Genomic DNA, 18,703 nt, shown 5'->3' with positions numbered 1-18,703 from the left:
AAACTCCTTATCCCAGCTTTTTTTTTTTAATGGAAAATATGGACCTTCATTTTTTATGGTTTTATTGCAAAATGCTGCCCTTCTTAGAGGTTTCTTTTTGGTTTTGTTTGTTTTGTCTATCCATGTACATTTCTGCACACGAGGAGTCTAAGAAATCAATACCCAGATACGTGCATTGAGAAATGCGATTCCTGTGCTTAAATCCACCTCTCTTTATCGGGTTTCAAGAAATCCGACCTACGAAATCTGAGTATGCTCTTTACATGTGTACTTGAATAATCAGATAACTGGAGAAATCCGATAATGATCAGATCACTGAGTGCAAATAAACACACTGAGTGTCACACATAGGTAGCCTGTATTGTAAACTTTATCATCCTCCTGCCTACAGTGAATAATTGAATATTACATAAGCAATTGTCCAGTCACAGTTTGCCAGTGACATTAAAAGTCTTCTTTATTGTGGATTGCATATGATTAGGTCAAGCAATTAACAGATGCAGCCATGGATTTGAAGATTACAATAGTATAAAAGTTTTCAGTGAATTCCTGTGCAAAATGTTTGTTTTTGTATACAACTGTTGAATAGGTTTCATCATGTCCTGTCTGTCTCTGTTTGTTTTAGCCTCTGGGCTGTCTTCTCCACCTAGCACCCCGACACAGACCCCCAGTCCGCCCGTCTTCTCCCTGGAAGCCCCCAGCAGTGCTCCAGAGTGCCCGGAGAAGAGGCGGACACGTTCGCTCTCATCCCCGCCTGACACTGGCCAGCGCTTCAGCCTGGCCCCCGCTGGCAGATCGCCCATGTCCACCTCTATGCCCACCCCCACCCTCACCTCCAACTTGGCCTCCTTCAGCTTTGCTTACCGCCCGGTGAGTGATCATCGTGTTCTCCCCGCCTGGGTTAAGTTGCAGTGCCGGTAAGGACTCGGCATTGGTCGTTTGCTTTTTGATGGAGGCCAGTGTTTCCCTGCCCTGCTCCTGGAGGAGCCCCACCCCTCATTTTAGGGGGATCCCCCTGCTATAACACTCCACTTTTAACCTCACAAAGTGCTTGTTAATTACCTGGTGAGTTGAGTTAGGTGTGCACCGAGAGCAGGGAAGCACATTTGTTTCCGGAGTGCAGGGTTAATCCAGAAGCAGGAGTGGGAAACCCAGGTCATGACTTAAGGCAAGGTTATTTATATAGCACCTTTCATACACAACAGCAATTCAAAGTGCTTCACATAAGTATAGAAAAAGCTTAGTTTAGCTCTGGGTTTCTGGTCCTGTGCTTCTCCAGTCTGTCGTGTCCTGTACCCATGCATAACACATTTCAGTGTTCTCCCTTCATATATTACATAAACAGAACAATAATGGAACTCATTATTTTAAGTGAGCCTGAACGCGTATGTTTTTAAATTAAAACAATAAACAATTTGTTCAGTGTAAAATGCCTCAACACAGGCAGGGCTTGTACAGCTAGCTGAATCAGGCATAGGGCAGGACACCCTGAAGTGTGAGCTGCAAGGAGCTTGAGACCCAAAATGGAAAGTGCTTATGTATAGCTGATGTATAGTACATTCTTGTCTTGCTTCATTGAAAAGTAAAATGTTTTGTGCTCCCATAATACACAATGTTCATATACACAATAATCCATAAAATCTATTCCAGTATATAATTTTAATCGTAAATGTGAATTGAGAACTATGTGTCAGGTGGTGATAGTGGATTTTTGTTTATTACTAGTGGGTGGTCATGGTCATTAATAATGCAGATTTTGTGCTGTTGTAGGTTTCTTAGGTAATAAGTACAAACTAAAATAAAAAAAAAAGAAGCAGAGACCCACCTAAAATGAGAATGGCTTTAACTGTATGACTTGCTTGACAGCTGGATTTTATTTTTGTTGTTACATTGTTTTTGCACATGCCTGCATGACACAGTTGGATTCTGCTTGCTTCATCGGCATTAGCTGTCAGCGTAATATACATAGATACTGATATTGTCTGGCTGAAAGTTGGCTCAAAGGTTAAAGTAATTGCTCCTAAGCATATAATGTCCAGTCCAGTAAAATACTTTTGTCAAGAGCTGTTCCATGACCATCAAGAACTTTTGGTTGTACTTTAGGACATTGGGTTTGGTTGTGTTGTAGGATGTTGGCTTTGGTTACTCTGTGGCATGTTATCTGGAGAAGTCTGGTGAGAGGAGTTACATCACACTTGCACCATGAGCCAGAACCAGTGAAAACCACTGCAGTGCTACAGCATTCTGCCTAGTAAATTTTGTTTTGTGAAATTATTTTTCCTGTATGGTGCATTGTGTATTGCATCCTGTCTTCTGGAGCATTGAGGTTTTTTTCTCCATTAGCTCCTCTGAATTTTCTTCTTTCTCCACTTCTGTGGTCTGCTTCTCATCTATAGCTCCTAATGTTCTACAGCAGAACCTGTAAGAGCGCTAAATTAGATTCAGTTAGTTTAATATTTTAAATGTTGTTTGAAGCATGTAAAATATTCATGTTAGACGAGACTTGTATTGAAATTTTTCCTGCTGGTTTTGTGGACTGCTTAAAGTGATCTGAGCCTGATTTTATCCTGATTGTTACTGCATTTTGGAATGCAGTTCAAATCACGTGAGGTAATAAAAATAATGTTTATGAGTTTCAGTGTGTGTGTGTGTGTGTGTGTGTGTGTGTGTGTGTGTGTGTAGTCTAACAGAACTGTGCACTTTGTTTGGGTAATATCGGACTCCTCAATCTTTTTTTTTTAAATGGACAATATGATAGTCAGTACGTATTGTCCAGAACACTCATCAAAGTACACAAACATTATGAGAGCTAGATAGCTCATAAGGATAAATCTGGTAGTGGTGCACTTGCAGTAAATACAGTGCATCCAGTAAGTATTCACAATGCTTCACTTTTTCCACATTTTGTTGTTACAGCCTTATCCAAAATAGATTAAATTATTTTTTTCCCCTCAAAATTCTACACACAATACCCCATAATTACAAAGTGAAAAATTTGTTTGGAATTTTTGCAAATGTATTTAAAAAAATAAATAAATAAAATAATAATAAAAATAATAAAAATATATATATATATATATAAATAAAAAAGTATTCACAGCCTTTGCTCAATACTTTCCTGAGGCACCTTTGGCAACAATTACAGCCTCAAGTCTTTTTCAGTATGATGCTACAAGCTTGGCACACCTATTTTTGGGCAGTTTCTCCCATTCTTCTTTGCAGAACCTCTCAAGCTCCATCACGTTGGATGGGGAGCGTTGGGGCACAGCCATTTTCAGAGCTCTCCAGAGATGTTCAATCAGGTTCAAGTCTGGACTCTGGCTGGGCCACTCAAGAACATTCACAGAGTTGTCCCGAAGCGACTCCTTTGTTATCCTAGCTGTGTGCTTAGGGTCGTTGTTCTGTTGGAAGATGAACCTTCGCCCCAGTCTGAGGTCCAGAGTGCTCTGGAGCAGGTTTTCTTCAAGGATGTCTCTGTACATTGCTGCATTCATCTTTCCTTTGATCTTGACTAGTCTCCCAGTTCCTGCTGCCAAAAAACAACCCCACAACATGATGCTGCCACTACCATGCTTCACTGTAGGGATGGTATTGGCCAGGTGAGGAGCGGTGCCTGGTTTCCCCCAGACGTGACGCTTGGCATTCAAGCCAAAAAGAGTTCAATCTTTGTTTCATCAGACCAGAGAATTTTGTTTCTCATGGTCTGAGAGTCCTTCAAGTGCCTTTTGGTAAACTCCAAGCGAGCTGTCTTGTGCCTTTTACAGAGGAGTGGCTTCCATCTGGCCACTCTACCATACAGGCCTAATTGGTGAAGTGCTGCAGAAATGGTTGTCCTTCTGGAAGGTTCTCCTCTCTCCAAAGAACACTGGCGCTCTGTCAGTGACCCTTGGGTTCTTCATCACCTCCATGACTAAGGCCCTTCTACCCCAATCACTCAGATTGGCTGGGCGGCCAGCTCTAGGAAGAGTCCTGGTGGTTCCAAACTTCTTCCATTTATGGATGTTGGACGCCACTGTGATCATTGGGACCTTCAATGCTGCAGAAAGTTTTCTGTACACTTCCCCCAATCTGTGCCTCGATACAATCCTGTCTTGAAGGTCTACAGACAGTTCCTTGGACTTCATGGCTTAGTTTGTGCTCTGACATGTACTGCCAACTATGGGAACTTATATAGACAGGTGTGTGCCTTTCCAAATCATGTCCAATCAACTGGATTTACCACAGGTGGACTCCAATCAAGTTGTCGAAACAACTGAAGGATGATAAGTGGAAACAGGATGCACCTGAGCTCAATTTTGAATGTCATGGCAAAGGCTGTGAATACTTTGTATGTGTACATGTGGTTTTTTGGGTTTTTTATTTGTAATAAATTTGCAAAAAATTCCAAATAAACTTTTTTCACTTTCTCATTATGGGGTACTGTGTAGAATTCTGAGGGGGAAAATGGATTTAATCAATTTTGGAATAAGGCTGAAACATAACTAAATGTGGAAAAAGTGAAGCGCTGTGAATACTTTCCGGATGCACTGTAGATTGTCAAAATTGATTACTATGCTGTGTTCTTACAAGTCCCTAGATCACTTAAAAGACCAGCATTGTCATGTTTAATCCATTAAACATGGATTAAAATATTAAATACAATTAATCACTCATTAAATATTTTTCTAATGGCCAACAGTGTATTTGTTCTTAGTGATTTCAGATCTCAGATTTCAGTGTCTCAAAATGAGGCTAAAATGAGGTTAACATCCATGCTGTTTGTAACTATGGAGCTTAACCTCATATACGGTTATGTGCAAAATAATAGCAGTCTAACATCACTAATGTATTTAATTACTGATTTTGGCAGAAAAGATGATACAACATGGAGGAAAAATTCATGACCAGGTGTAGCTGAGTAATGGGCAACCAACAGAATCAACAGTCATGACATGCACGCTGCTAATTGGGTGTAATTGACTCATTTAATGAAAGGGGAGTGTTCAAATTAATAGCAGTGTGGAGTTCAAATAGTGAGGTCATTCATTCTATGAAGAAACAGGTGTCAATTATGGCCCTTATTTAAAGAAGAAGGGCAGCAAATGTTGTACCTGCTGGTTTTAGCCCTTGCTCAGTGAGTAAAATGGGTCGTTCCAGATATTGTACTGAAGGAGAAAGAATTTTTGATCAAGAAATTGAATGGAGAGGGGAAAACATATAAAGAAGTGCAGAAAATAATTGGCTGCTCAGCTAAAATGATCTCAAATGCTTTAAAATGGCAAACAAAACCCGAAACACGTGGTAGGAAAAGAAATACTACCATCCGCATAGATCATAGAATATCAAGAATGGCAAAGAAGCGTCCAATGATCAGCTCCTGAGAAATCAAAGAAGATCTTCAGTTACCTGTGAGTACTGCAACAATCAGAAGGCGCCTATGTGAAGCCAAACTATTTGCAAAAAAACCTCGTAAAGTACCATTGCTGTAAAAAAGACATGTTGAAAAGGTTACAGTTTGCCAAAGAACACATTGAGAAGTGGCACAACATTCTATGGACAGATGAGAGCAAGATTGCTCTTACTGGGTCTAAAGGCCACAGACAGTTTGTGAGACGACCCATAAACACTGAATTCAAGCCACAGTAACCTGTGAAGACTATAAAACATGGCGGTGCAAGGATAATGGTTTGGGGACATTTCTCATACTTTGGAGTCAGACCCACCATGGACCAGTCTGAATATATCAAACTACTGGAAGAAGTCATGTTGCCTTATGCTGAAGAAGAAATGCTCTTGAAATGGGTGTTTCAGCAGGACAACGACCCCAAACACACCAGCAAGTGGGCAACAACCTGATTCCAGTCTAACAAGGTTGATGTTATGAAGTAGCCAGCCCAAGCCCCAGACCTCAATCCGACTGAGAATTTGTGGAGTGAACTCAAAAATGCTGTTTTTTGATGCAAAACCCAAGAATGCAGAAGAACTGTGGATTTAGTCCAGTCAGCTTGGGCTGGAATATCTGTTCGCAGGTGTCAGATGTTGTTGACTCCATGCCACACAGATGTAAAGCAGTTATCAGAAATAAAGCTTATACAACTAAATATTAGTTCAGTGATCAACAGAAAAGCTAAATCTGTAAACAACTTTGTTTATACTGTAAATTATTTGAGTTTGTAAATGAAAATGAAGACACTATTTTTTTTTGAACAGCCCATTATTCTTTTTTCTTCATTTTCAGTTTAAAATTAATTTATATTTCATTCATGTTTTCATTTGGAATTGAATGTGCAGTGCTCCCAGTGCCTTTGTGTATATGGAAATAGATGCTATTATGAGGCTTGATCTTTTTCTCAGTTGTTTTAAACACATTGCTGTTTTTTGCACATAACTGTATCTTACAGTATGCTGTGAGAATTTAAATGATTCTGAGAGTTTCAATGAGGTGCTGAACATTACTGCCACCTACTTCCAACCCAAAGGAAAGGATGTCCCTTTTCCTAGAAGCTGTCCCCATGCTCCTCACAGAACTGTGTTTGTACACTATCTGGTTGCCGGCATGTTTGTCATGTTTAACATCTCAGCAGCCCTGCATTGATCTGCATTTGTTTGCAGTGGATGAGATCAAAGCCTTAAAAAGTCATTTCAGTTGTAGAATTAAAGGTAAATGGACACTTTTCTAAAACAGCAAGAACATAAAACACATTAGACTCATAAACTTAGACTTTTAACTTTCATTAATATTTGTGCAGTCTACATACTTAAATGACACTTACACACTTGGTGTGCACATGTTCCATTTCCCAAATAGGACCACGCACAGTGTGTTTCTTATGCATGTGTTGTGCGCTTAGGCTAAGACCACTTTCGATCTGTATCAAAGAACTGTGTAACCCACAGTTTGCAAGCATTTATTGTTGGTTTTACAGAGGGAAACATACTGCTAAAGAAATTTTAGTGAAAGATGCTTGGATAGACACACATGCTGTAAATCCTTATTTCATTTACATCATAGCATCGTGATGGTACTGTTAATTGTAATATAGCAAGTAGTTTTATTGTAGCATTAGTTCATGTATGAAGGCAAGCCCACATCTTTGCACAGGCAATACTGTGTCTGAAATTGCTATAGCATGCAATTATGATAATTATAGTACATATAAACGGATACTTTTTATATTATAGTACATTTAACAGACACTTTTGTCAATAGTGCTTAGTTGTCTCCATGGAGAGAATCCTTATTCTAGTGAACTAGGCCTGAATCTAAAGATCTCATTAATCTAGGACATTGTCAAAGGGAAATCACACAGGGGAACACAGTATTTGTTAAAATACTGTGTTCTCCAATCAGCCATAACACTAAAACCATTCCCCTTCTGCCTCCAGAACAGTGTGTGTGTGTGTGTGTGTGTGTGTGTGTGTGAATTAAAAGAAAAGGAACCCTGGAACTTTAAATCATAACATTCATTCAGTGAGGTTCTAAACAGACTACTGACTACTTTTTCATATATAAACTGGCCCCTTGACTGATTTAGAAGCACACCCAAGCTTGTACATCTGATGACGGACCGCTGTCTAAAATGTTATTTCTCTGTAAACTGTATACTTTCCTACAATTACTGTGTGTGTGTGTGTGTGTGTGTGTGTGTGTGTGTGTGTGTGTGTGTGTGTGTGTGTGTGTGTGTGAATTAAAAGAAAAGGAACCCTGGAACTTTAAATCATAACATTCATTCAGTGAGGTTCTAAACAGACTACTGACTACTTTTTCATATATAAACTGGCCCCTTTTACTGATTTAGAAGCACACCCAAGCTTGTACATCTGATGATGGACCGCTGTCTAAAATGTTATTTCTCTGTAAACTGTATACTTTCCTACAATTACTGTGTGTGTGTGTGTGTGTGTGTGTGTGTGTGTGTACACACACACACAGACACACACATACAGAAATATATGTATGTACAAAAGTAAGTGAAGTATTGGTGATTACATTTGAAGACAGCAAGAGACTAAGAGCTGTATGGACTGTTGGAGGGAGTTCATTCTACCATATTGGTGCTAGTGTAGAAAAGAGTCTTGGCATGTCCCTGCTATCTCTTGAGAGACCGTGATTCAAGAAATGCTACATTTGAGGCATGACGGGTGAGAGACATGGTACAGGATGAGACAAGTGTTTTCAGGTAGGAGGAAACATGTCCATTTTAGGCTTTGTAGGCGAGTGTCAAGATTTTAAGACTGATGTGGGCGACAACAGGAAGCCAGTGATGGGAATGAAGGAGTAGGATGATATTTGGGAACTTGAGAAGATTAAATATGAGTTGTGCAGCGGCACGGGCCTGGTGGTGTGGGCAGGGAGGCTTGCCAAGAGTGAATTGCAGTCGTCCAGTCTTGAGATAACAAGGGACTGGCCAAGCTACTGAGTGGCGTCTCTGGACACAAATGGCTGAATTCTTCAGAGAAACCTACATGTCTAGGTCATGTAAGTATTAATGGCAGAAAATGATAGCTGGTTGTACAAGATTATTATTTATTTGCGTTGTGGTTATTGCAATAAATCTCATATTTTCTTATTATTTTAATAGAATTGGGTATCAAAAGTTCCTTTTGTTATTTAATCTTTGCCATTTACACAAGTCAAACAGGGACCACTTCCACGTTGGTGATTAGTGGTTCCGGATCATAGGACTGAAGCCGATATTACACCGCTGCCAGGGGCTGTGCCATTGGTTAATGTTTACCTGTGTGGGCAATGTAAGTTTCACATTTGGAGTGGGAAGGGCAAATGAATGAGTGAGAAAGCTTTACAATATATCGTGTCCTTGAGCTTAGCTGGGCTATTGTCTGGACCTCAAAGCATTCTTAGGTGCCACCAGGGAAAAGGGAAGCCATGGCAAGTTCTTAGTAGATGTTGGGTTGATTTGAACTACACAGGTTCCTCCCCCCCTCCCCCCCCACCCATCTATGTTCTCTATCTTCTATGGCTAAGTTCTATGTTCTATGTTTTTCTGTCTCACAGGTATATGGATTAGCTGAAGGCATGTTGGAGAAACTTGAAATCAGCAATGAATGTAAGTGACTAAAATAGAAAATCTTTTATGTCCCTGATCTAATCTTCTGGAATTTTGACTTTTTTCCAGATTGCCAGAAACAGCATGTAGAAGATATGTGAGAAAGATAAGTTAATGGTTGCAGAATAGCTCAGGGCTGACCACACACTTGTGGGCTCATGTGCATGGTATCTTAATTTCTATCCTGCTATCAAAAGTAGTTGGGAAAGCCTGTTTCTTTTTGTCCTTTCAGCTTCTAAGGAGCCAGACTGTGATATTTACATGCGCTTTATGAAGTCCCACAAGTGCTATGACCTCATTCCCACCAGTTCAAAGCTGGTGGTCTTCGATACTACACTACAGGTAGGAAATTGTGTCATTTCCTGATACCAATTCTGCACGTAGGACATAACCCTAACAGTATAAAGTATTTAATTTAAATCAGTCTTCCCAGTTTTAACAAATTCAGGAGTGGTTATTATGTTATTCATGCAGTTCCGTTGCTTTGCTATTTTTCCCCATAACTGAAACCTGTTTCACATAGCAGGAAATGAAGATGAGATTCTGTGTTTCTCTGAAGAAACTGTTTAGCAATAGTAAACAATAGTTAAGCAACAGTTCAACTGTAATCACGTGCAATATGTGCAGGGTTTGAGGCTGTTGCCACTCTCCTCTTCAGCCTCCTGGCCTGACACTCTCAGTATGGACCATCCAGAAGTGCACGTGTCATGCTGCTGTTTTGAGTTACGCCTTCGTCTCTCCTCGTTTATACTGAATGACAGTGTTTGGGAGCCTCTGGACATTTTGGGTTTGAGATAGCCAAGGAAAGCTGTATGGCCTTCGTGGATTTGATACTCAGCATGTTGTAGCCACACTGTGACATTTTGCTAAAAGCATATACACTGATTTACCAAAGACAAAATAGCAGGAATAGAGAATATAACTGTTAGGAATCCATGAGTATCCATTGGTGAGAGACCTCACTGTGGGCGTGAACTGGGAGACAAAGTGCCATTCTGAGGTAATGTGTGAGGTAACTCTCCTTCTCTATACTGCAGGTAAAGAAAGCTTTCTTTGCGCTGGTTGCTAATGGAGTAAGAGCTGCCCCACTGTGGGAGACCAATACGCAGAGCTTTGTGGGTAAGAACATTTAGCACACGCTCACATCTTTGTTTTTAATACTTTGTCAAGACATATGGTCACATATGTATTGTTTACATATGTAACTTAGGCCTACCTAATAACAATTAGCATAATTCTTTTCACACTCAGTCATAAATAAATGTTCTTGCCATTTTTTGTATAATCCATCCATCTTTTTTCTTTGTCTTTCCTGTATAGTCATGATCTTTTTCTGAAAGTGTAACATACACTTTGTATTTCCTCTGGCCATTGCCATTGCCAGTGTAGTTAGCCTTTGATATTGCAGAATAAAGTATATAATCCTTGTTTAGCCATGCAATTTCAATTTTTACCCAGTGCTCACTGTAGACTTTCTTTCAAACTCTATAACACCACGTTATTCACAACACTGCCAGTAAGCCAGTTAATTTCAAGCTGCTCACTGAAGGCTTTAGTCCTAATCAGCAACTGATCTAATTAAATGTAAACTGATACTGATTTGAAATGTTTGGTTTTAGGAATGCTGACCATAACAGACTTCATCATAATATTACACAGATACTACAAGTCACCTTTAGTAGGTGTTTTAAATCATTTTTCCCAAACATGAATTCATACATAATTCATAGTATTTTGTTTTATTTGATTATAACTTCTGTTTTGGCAGGTACAAATATATGAGCTGGAAGAACATAAAATTGAGACATGGAGAGGTAACTGTTAACTTTTGAAAAGTAATATTCAAATATAATTCAATTTTAATGAGCCAGTTTCACAGACCCAGACTAAGCTTAAGACTAAACTAAAAAGAGTTCCCAATAGTAATTCTCCACTGGCACTGCAGCGTAGTCTAGAAGTAGTCTTAATTTGCAAAAATGGACCAATTATTAGTTTGCTTGTAAACTAGACATTAATTTTTTTTCTTTATTTTTCCAAAAGAACTCTGTTTACAGGAAACATGCAGGCCCTTGGTTAACATATCTCCTGATGCAAGGTGAGACTTTTACATTTGTTGTGGTCACTCACTGCAGGGGGCAGGCATTAACAAGGCTTGAACTGTAACAGTTCTATAATTCTGAGAATTGTGTGCGTATATGTTTGTTTGCATTTCCAGCATATTTGATGCTGTGTACTCCCTCATCAAAAATAAGATTCACCGGTTACCAGTGATTGATCCAGTCACAGGCAACGCTCTCTACATCCTCACACATAAAAGGATCCTCAAATTTCTTCAGCTCTTTGTGGGTATAGGCAAACATATGCCACTAATCTGCAGCTCATTGTATAAATCCATATTCGCATAGTGTATGTGGAGGATAAATGTAATATTCATGACTAATGCTACAGATCGGTTCATATTAGCAGAATGCTGATTGGAATGAATGTTGTCTGAGAGTGATTCTCAGAGAGAGCGTTTGTCGTGTGTGCTGGCTGTCAGGTGTGCGAGATGCCCAAGCCAGCCTTCATGAGGCAGACCCTGGAGGAGTTAGGGATTGGCACCTACTGCAACATCGCCTTCATCCGGCCCCACACGGCCATCATCAAGGCCCTGAACATGTTCGTGGAGAGGAGGGTGTCTGCGCTTCCCGTGGTGGACGGCATGGGTAGAAACAGGCTTAACCTCCACCTTTGTCCACTCTTTATCAGTTGAGCCCATGTCATGTTGTTAAGGGCGATTCATGAGAGAAGATCTATGACCTTATTTGTGAACCTTAATCTTGAATGGGAATGTGAGAGAGAGGATGTTTAGTTATGTGCAAAATAATAGCAGTCTAACTTCACTAATGTATTTAATTACTGATTTTGGCAGAAAAGATAATACAACATGGGGAAAAAATTCATGACCAGGTGTAGCCGAGTAATGGGCAACCAACAGAATCAACAGTCATGACATGCACGCTGCTAATTGGGTGTAATTGACTCATTTAATGAAAGGGGAGTGTTCAAATTAATAGCAGTGTGGAGTTCAAATAGTGAGGTCATTCATTCTATGAAGAAACAGGTGTCAATTATGGCCCTTATTTAAAGAAGAAGGGCAGCAAATGTTGTACCTGCTGGTTTTAGCTCTTTCTCAGTGAGTAACATAGGTTGTTCCAGAGAAAGAATTTTGATCAAGAAATTGAATGGAGAGGGGAAAACATATAAAGAAGTGCAGAAAATAATTGGCTGCTCAGCTAAAATGATCTCAAATGCTTTAAAATGGCAAACAAAACCCGAAACACGTGGTAGGAAAAGAAATACTACCATCCGCGTAGATCATAGAATAACAAGAATGGCAAAGAAGCGTCCAGTGATCAGCTCCTGGGAAATCAAAGAAGATCTTCAGTTACCTGTGAGTACTGCAACAATCAGAAGACGCCTATGTGAAGCCAAACTATTTGCAAAAAAACCTCGTAAAGTACCATTGCTGTAAAAAAGACATGTTGAAAAGGTTACAGTTTGCCAAAGAACACATTGAGAAGTGGCACAACATTCTATGGACAGATGAGAGCAAGATTGCTCTTACTGGGTCTAAAGGCCACAGACAGTTTGTGAGACGACCCATAAACACTGAATTCAAGCCACAGTAACCTGTGAAGACTATAAAACATGGCGGTGCAAGGATAATGGTTTGGGGACATTTCTCATACTTTGGAGTCAGACCCACCACGGACCAGTCTGAATATATCAAAAATACTGGAAGAGGTCATGTTGCCTTATGCTGAAGAAGAAATGCTCTTGAAATGGGTGTTTCAGCAGGACAACGACCCCAAACACACCAGCAAGCGAAAAACATCCAGATTCCAGACTAACAAGGTTGATGTTATGAAGTGGCCAGTCCAATCCCCAGACCTCAAGCCAATTGAGAATTTGTGGAGTGACATCAAAAATGCTGTTTTTGATGCAAAACCCAAGAATACAGAAGAATTGTGGATTTAGTCCAGTCAGCTTGGGCTGGAATATCTGTTCGCAGGTGTCAGATGTTGTTGACTCCATGCCACACAGATGTAAAGCAGTTATCAGAAATAAAGGTTATACAACTAAATATTAGTTCAGTAATCAACAGAAAAGCTAAATCTGTAAACAACTTTGTTTATACTGTAAATTATTTGAGTTTGTAAATGAAAATGAAGACACTATTTTTTTTTGAACAGCCCATTATTCTTTTTTCTTCATTTTCAGTTTAAAATTAATTTATATTTCATTCATGTTTTCATTTGGAATTGAATGTGCAGTGCTCCCAGTGCCTTTGTGTATATGGAAATAGCTATTATGAGGATTGATCTTTTTCTCAGTTGTTTTAAACACTGCTATTATTTTGCATATAACTGTAATTTTAGGTTGGTTTTCATAGTTCTGATGGGGCAAAATGGAGAAATACAGAAAAAGTTTTCATTGAGTTTATTTGTGCATAAACACACGTTTGTCAGCTGAAGTTGTTGAGATGAGATTCATTGCCATTATGCAGCCAGTGACATCCTCAGTGTTCTTGTCTAAGCCTCAGCTGAAGGCAGACACTGTAAGAGCAGAACACCTGCTACTTATGGTCAATAAAATCAAACCAACAAGCCAGTAATGCCTCCCAGCAATCTTTCATCTCGAGGAAATGTTTTACAGAGAATAGAATATGATCCATATGTAAACATCTCATAGCTAATTTTAGCCTCGAGCACTACTGGACATAGGAGAGTTGACTTATCCACTCTTAAAGTTAGTTGGTTGGAGTTCTTCAACAGAATGAGGCTTTTATGGGTCAGAATTTGTTGTTTTAAAGATGCTCTTCCACCATGGGGATGAACAATTTTAGAAAGTTCTCATACTGCCACTGATTTGACTGTTTTTATTTCACACAGGAAAGGTTGTGGACATTTACTCCAAATTTGATGTCATAGTAAGTCTTTTTTTTTCTTTTATGTTTTTATTATAGTAAAATTCTTTATAGTGTAGAAGCCGCTATTATTTTTTTCCTTAGAGGGGTTTAGAGAAAAAACATTAGATGCAATGAAAACTATTTAAACATTTAAAACTAAAAATATGCATTGAAATCACAACTTTTTACAAAAGCGATTTCCAGAGAGCATGTTGCACCCATTTACACCATTTAAAAGAAATTAAAAAAAAGAAAGGTTGGGCAACTGAACCAGGGAGTTATTACTGAGTACCAGTTCAGAATTACACTTTTTAGGAGTTTGGTTTGTCTTGGCTTTTTGTTTTCCATAACAGGAGAAAAGGCACTATTAAACAGAATGGGCCAATTTAAATTATATATCTATATGTTTTGGTCCCTTGCCTTTGAAAAGCATTATCAGTTATTCATGTTACTAGCAATCATCAAGGTAGATAGTATGTCTAAATTATTACAGTAAGAATTTTTGCCACAATTGCTCAGCTCTGCAGTGTTGTATGTGTGTATGGAGTGGCACAGCCTATAGTGTTACTCTGTGTTCATTACTGTTGTGGGTGTGTGTAGAACCTGGCTGCCGAGAAGACCTACAACAACCTGGACGTGACAGTGACCCAGGCACTGAAGCACCGTTCAGAGTACTTTGAGGGTGTGATGAAATGCAAGCGGCACGAGACCCTGGAGACTATCGTAGACCGAATCGTTAAAGCTGAGGTGAGCCTGAGTGGACTGATGTGAGACTGATCTCTCTTTACACTCACACACCATGCAAACCCCCACATTGTCTGTTATGGTTCTGTTCATTTGTACATTTGGGAGTATCTGCTGAAAGCCATTTCAGAAGCTTCACTCAAAGCTGCTGGTTCTCCAGGTGCACAGGCTGGTGGTAGTGGACGATAATTCCCGCATTGAGGGCATCGTCTCGCTCTCAGACATCCTCCAGGCCTTGGTCCTCACCCCCTCAGGTACAGAAGCTCAGCATCCTTAAGTGTTTCTCCACTCTCCTTCTTCTACTGCCCAGATGCTTTAGGCAGGCTTTCCATCACAGGTACAGCTGTGGTTGCATTATACCCAGACACTGAGGGCTCAAATCGACAAAAGCGTCCTCCAGGAACCCAGCCAGTCCACACTTTTGTTCTGTTCAGCCCCAAAACAAAGCTATGAGTCAGTGCAAATAGGAACTGATTGTAAATATCCGTGCAAACAGCAGTTACAAAAAGCAATGTCATCACATTATTGACTCTTCCTAGATTTTCATGTACCATATAGACTGTAAGCATAGCCATCCATTATAATTAATCATTGCAGCCAGGTACCTGCCTGTTTCTGATAACAAGTTAGTATACTGACTGCATTGCCAAGGATATCCAAATATCCAGTTGTTTGTATGGTTATGTCAGTGTGTATTGGACAAGGTTGCACTGATTTTGTCTTGCTCATTGTTTGTAGCGTGCATTGATGTCTTTGTACTATGCGTAGTGGTTCATGTGTTAGTTACGTTCGCAACTTGCCACAGTAAAGAGAAATACTCAGTTGAATATTATAGAAGCCTATTTATTGACTCACTGTTCAAAGTTATGTGTGACAGTTAGCAAATGATTTTGGTATAAATAGAAAACCAAGCACTTCCTTGCAAATGAAAAATGAACCACAAAATGTAAACAATTTAAAAGCTATGAGTTTTGTTCCTTAAATATATGTGGACTCCTAATGGCATCAGACTTTATATTAAACAAACCAGTACAACTTTTAAACTCAGTGCAATTTATTTCATAGGGAGCAGGAAAGAAGTTAAGATGGAATGACGCATCGATGACCACTTCTGTCATGTTACAGAAATGACAAATTATCCATCTGAAGTCCTAATCAGTCCAGCTGGAGTCTTGACTTTCTCAGAAAGATAACTGGAAGCACTAAGATACTTTGGGCCTCTTTTTTAGGTGCCTTTTACAATGGCTTCATGCAACGGTCATAACGCACATTATTTTTATATAATTTATATAGTTTCTGGTGGCCCAGTGTCTGCTGCTGTACTTTATACATGCTCTGATTTATGGGCTTGTTTGCCTCGCCATGCTGCTCTTTTGATGCTGCATCTGTGACAGACATGACAGTTGCGCACTGTCGTCTTTTGTTTTTGGATGTTAATATTGTCACATAATAATGTTGTATGTATTATGCTAAATGGCACAATGATCATACTTAGCTGCTATGCTAAAATCTACAAAAGGGAAATTTGCATCTACATCACAGATTTAAACGGTCGGACTTTGCCGAATGACAGATTGACACTTAGCCCTCATTGGCCAGTTCCCTGTTTTGTTTTTTTTCCCTGTTGAAGAGGCTGGCAGAGCATGGTAGTCATTCTTGTGAACGCACCAATCATCCAATGAGCAACCAATGAATGTGCTTTTGAAAATGCAAAAAACAACAGCAACAAAAAAGCCAACTTGCTGAACACTGTAGTCCTTGCAATGTCATTGTGCACTGTTGTCAGGTGTGCCTTGTATATGTCCCAAGTTTTGGGTAAAGAATGAATGTACCAAATCTTGGAGAACACAAGACATTTTTATGTTTTTATTATTATTATTATTTTTGTTTATTCATTCAGAAGTGTGGAGCAGGACGGTAATTTGTGGGCGACAGTGTTGACTGATTTTTATGTACTTTGGCTTTGTCATTCTGTAGGTGTTTTTCTGGTTCGCTTTGGGGCATGTGATCCCCATCCTATGCAAAAAGGGGGGGATGTGCGGTAAGGGGTTAGTGGCCATCAGTACGATGAGTACCTTTTTATATATACCATTAATGTTCAGGTTAAAAGTTGCAAGCCTGGAGGTCTACTACAGGAAGGTTTAATTATGTATCCTAAAATGTTAAATCATGTTCATTTAAAAAAATTTTAAATTTCTTTTTTAAATGTCATTATATTTCTTTACTGAAAGGGAAGTCTTCAATCTGGAACAAACTGTGCACCTTTATTAGCTGAACAATGATGCTAAAGTTTTCATTAAAAAAGTTGTATATGTTCTGACTTAATATACGCACAATGCATTCATAATTGTGACTTTTTTAATACATCACGTAGTTTGGAGTGTAGTAAAAATTTCTGTTAAATGTGTTTTTTTTTTTTTCATTAATGGAGACTTATTCAGAATCAGATCTAAGAGTTATAATATGTTCATTGTATTATAATTAGTGTTCTTATTATGATTATTGTTCTTATAAATGTATTTATTTAATACAGATCTGAGGCCAGGCCAGTGTGCTTAAACCACTAAGACTATGTTTTTGATGCTATAGGAATATCCACTATGCGGCGCCATAGCATTTGACATTTCTTGATTTTCATAGCTGCACGACTGTGCATAGGACCTGTGTAAATGTGATTTGAAATGCAGCTGGCCTGAACTGAGAGGTCAGGTCTGAGGCTCAGGAATACAAAACATGGGAAAACCAAACCACAACCACAACATCAAAGCCAGCTCTCATTTTACACATGTCAAAGTGTCTCAAAAAGCAGAGGTGGGGGGAGCCTGGTTTCCTTGAGCATGTTGTGTTTTATGTATGGAGAGCAAGAAAGGCCCTGGACTGCTGAAGCAGGAGTCGGGATGGCTGATTCACTCTCCTCCACGCGCCCTCTCTCACAGTTTTGTTTACAGCATCCTGCTTTTCACAGATTACACGGAGCTCCCATCAGGCCTGTCTGAAGATGTGTGCAAACAGAATATGAAAGGGAGATAGGGAGGGAGGGAGAGAGATGTGAAATTACCTTTACATTTAGCAGAACAAGGAGTTTGCTGGTGAGTTTTGGATTCGGAGAACAGGAGGAGCAAATGGAACCCTCACTGATTTCCTACTGAGTCAGTGGGCTGTGAGAGAGTACTCTACCCTATTTACATGACTATCCTCCCTGTGAAGGTGACATTTGCTGACGTTTTTGCTAATTACCAAAGAACAACATCTAACACTGACAAAACAGGCCACAACAATGTGCGACATTATGATTCTTTAATCATGTCATTGTTACAGAAGGATACTGTGGTAGCTTATTTAAGGAGTGTCATGTGCGGACTATGTACAAACAGCACTGCTGCTAAATTAAATGCACTGAACACCTTGGAAGGCTTCAGGACAGGGTATAGCAGTAAGTAGGAGATGCATTTCTACACCTTTGCTCCTGGTAATAACACTGCAATTAAAACTACACAATTAAGTGGATTTTATTTTGTCTTTTTTTTTACAAAATGAGAAACTGTTCTTTCTTGTGTGTATGCATGATTTATGCCATGCTTTGACTTGTGTGCGAAATGGCAATATTGAATAATGATAACATAATGGTAATTAAAGAAACTAAAGAGAAATGATGGTTCCTCTTCCTTTTGAGGAATATGCAGGCATGGCATTGTGAGGGAAATATATGTATACAGCATGATGAGGAAAATCTTGATCATGTTTTCATTCCCATTCAGAAATAAATAGTGGTACATGGTGTAGTTACAGTAGAGTGTGAGACACTGCTTCAATCCCTTTACATGCTTCTTCCCAACGTTTTACTTCCTTTACTTATTAAAGTAAAGGAAGTAAAATTATTTACTAATTTACTTCCTTTTAACAGGGTTCAATGTAAAAATGGACACCATATCACATCACAAGCATTTTTGCTACAGTAATA

General features: G+C 39.3%; 1 protein-coding gene across 6 annotated transcripts in view; it reads left to right on the top strand.

Annotated features, from left to right (window-relative positions):
- The window catches only part of prkag2b (protein kinase, AMP-activated, gamma 2 non-catalytic subunit b), a 36,919-nt gene extending 19,852 nt beyond the window's left edge, over positions 1-17,067 (top strand). For 4 of the 6 annotated variants that reach the window (XM_081703289.1, XM_026998252.3, XM_081703290.1 and 1 more), the window contains 13 exons: positions 626-870; positions 8,996-9,047; positions 9,280-9,389; positions 10,085-10,166; positions 10,667-10,725; positions 10,816-10,861; positions 11,088-11,142; positions 11,263-11,389; positions 11,587-11,752; positions 13,982-14,019; positions 14,599-14,745; positions 14,903-14,996; positions 15,808-17,067. In XM_081703289.1, the coding sequence (XP_081559415.1) occupies positions 626-870; positions 8,996-9,047; positions 9,280-9,389; positions 10,085-10,166; positions 10,667-10,725; positions 10,816-10,861; positions 11,088-11,142; positions 11,263-11,389; positions 11,587-11,752; positions 13,982-14,019; positions 14,599-14,745; positions 14,903-14,996; positions 15,808-15,836 (1,250 nt within the window). In that variant the 3' untranslated portion in view covers positions 15,837-17,067. Of the gene's footprint in view, positions 1-625; positions 871-8,314; positions 8,459-8,613; positions 8,731-8,995; positions 9,048-9,279; positions 9,390-10,084; positions 10,167-10,666; positions 10,726-10,815; positions 10,862-11,087; positions 11,143-11,262; positions 11,390-11,586; positions 11,753-13,981; positions 14,020-14,598; positions 14,746-14,902; positions 14,997-15,807 lie in introns of those variants that run through there. The other 2 variants (XM_081703291.1, XM_026998255.3) reach the window with 2 other exon arrangements.
- The last annotated feature ends 1,636 nt before the right edge of the window (positions 17,068-18,703 follow it).

This window comes from Electrophorus electricus, chromosome 20 (genome assembly GCF_041902795.1).
Source record: "Electrophorus electricus isolate QZ-2024a chromosome 20, ASM4190279v1, whole genome shotgun sequence".
NCBI classification, from domain to species: domain Eukaryota; kingdom Metazoa; phylum Chordata; class Actinopteri; order Gymnotiformes; family Gymnotidae; genus Electrophorus; species Electrophorus electricus.
The sequence above is the reverse complement of the archived record's forward strand: the minus strand, read 5'-3'. Positions and strand labels throughout refer to the sequence as shown.